The 1,551-nt window shown below is 35.9% G+C and overlaps 1 protein-coding gene across 1 annotated transcript in view; it reads left to right on the top strand.

The window, feature by feature from the left end:
• Nucleotides 1–468: 468 nt before the first annotated feature.
• LOC111087315 (multidrug resistance-associated protein 1-like) overlaps nt 469–1,551 on the top strand; it is a 13,032-nt gene continuing 11,949 nt past the window's right edge. Inside the window, exon 1 of the mRNA XM_022393554.1 lies at nt 469–1,213. Coding sequence (XP_022249262.1) covers nt 1,172–1,213 — 42 coding nt within the window. The 5' untranslated portion in view covers nt 469–1,171. The remainder of the gene's footprint in view (nt 1,214–1,551) is intronic.

The following is a 1,551-nucleotide window of genomic DNA, read 5'->3' as shown; positions in this document are numbered from 1 at the left end:
GCAGAAATTTAATCCCGAATTTTTGCGTTATAAGCTCTCGAGCTTGTCGTTAAGCCACCTGGGGAGCATTTAATAGTATATAGCTATAAATTTAGTATTTTGATTAGTCTGTCACATTAAGTCATTGTAAAGCATGGTCTTCAAGCAGTAATGAAAAAAAATGTATTATTAGAGGTAATATTTTTATCTTTTATCGACATTGAGCAATTGCATGCTTGTACTTCAGTCTGTAATTGTTTAAGTTTATAGAATAAACAAAGCAATTGAATTCGTTTATTTCGCTACGATCACGGTTAACTAGTTACGATTGCGTATTTCACAACATCTAAGTAAGGAATAAGTTTGTTTATCAGCAGACCTATTGTGTCGTTAAGTGGGTCAGTTATCAGACAGAGAGTCACGCGGAATGATACGTCAGAAGATTACATTGGAGATCTAGATTGCTCTTTAAGTAATAATGCAAGTTGTTTTCGATCGATCTTCGAAGTTGGTAAAGTGCACAAGTTGGTCCTGTGTGATATATGCACTTCGGCAAGGAAGAACTTTGCGCAGTGTGTGTATATATATAGGCATGCTTCGTTTGATTAACACACACTGGTTTTTATAAAGTTACGCTTCTTCTTTCTAGAAATTAAAAAAAATATCTTACTACGCTTCGGCAAGGAAGAACTTTGCGTAGTGTAGACTTTATTGACTAGCCTGACGAATTAGATAGATAATTCTGCAAATCTGAACGCCCAACGACTTAAGTTCCAATATACTTATGTGTTTTTTTTTCAGTCCAATGTTTTAAACTACCGCGAAGAAATTTGTACGGTTCGTAGTGTGTAAACCAATTCCGTCGTTTCGCGAGGTGACACTTTGTGTAATCCAGATCTATGAGTTCTGCTACTAAAAAACTGTTAAACATTTTAACCGATCTCATAAAATTAATCTAACCTGAAACGCTTGCCTAGTCGTTTCGGCAAGGGAGAACTTTGCGTTGCGTCTGTGGCTTTGATCCTAATTTGTAAAATACGTCCTCGATGGATAATTCTACTGACTCTGACTCGTAGTCCACATTTACTAGAAGAACAACAAACCTGAAGAAGAAACCACGATTATTTTTTCTTATCGTCAAGTTAAACGTAGGGAGATCAACAATAAGCCTAAAGTAATTACTACTTCTGTCATGTCTGTCCGTGGGCAAGCTTTCTGTAAGTCATCATACTGGGTAAGTTATAAATAAACTCTTCAGAAAACTAACAACATTCTAAAAGTCAACACCATGAATTAGCGTGAGTATGCTTTTACAATATTTTGTTTTGTTTGCTTGTTTTGTTGTTAAGCACAAAACTATACAACAAGCAGTAATGTGCAGAAGACATTAAAAGATCAGGGGTCATTAACAAAAGAAGGCACTTTTCAAGAACCGTAAGGCAAGACCTTTTTTGTTTGGGTGGGGTAGGTGATACAGAAGGTTATGGGGATTGTGGGTTACCTCTAGTACATTGAGTGGTCAGAAGTAAATAGACACCTAATTTTTCGTCATTTAACTGATTTATGCTAACT

This window comes from Limulus polyphemus, unplaced genomic scaffold, assembly GCF_000517525.1.
Source record: "Limulus polyphemus unplaced genomic scaffold, Limulus_polyphemus-2.1.2 Scaffold2004, whole genome shotgun sequence".
Classification (NCBI taxonomy): Eukaryota; Metazoa; Arthropoda; class Merostomata; order Xiphosura; family Limulidae; genus Limulus; species Limulus polyphemus.
Note: the sequence above shows the minus strand (reverse complement) of the source record. Positions and strands in the feature narration are given on the sequence as shown.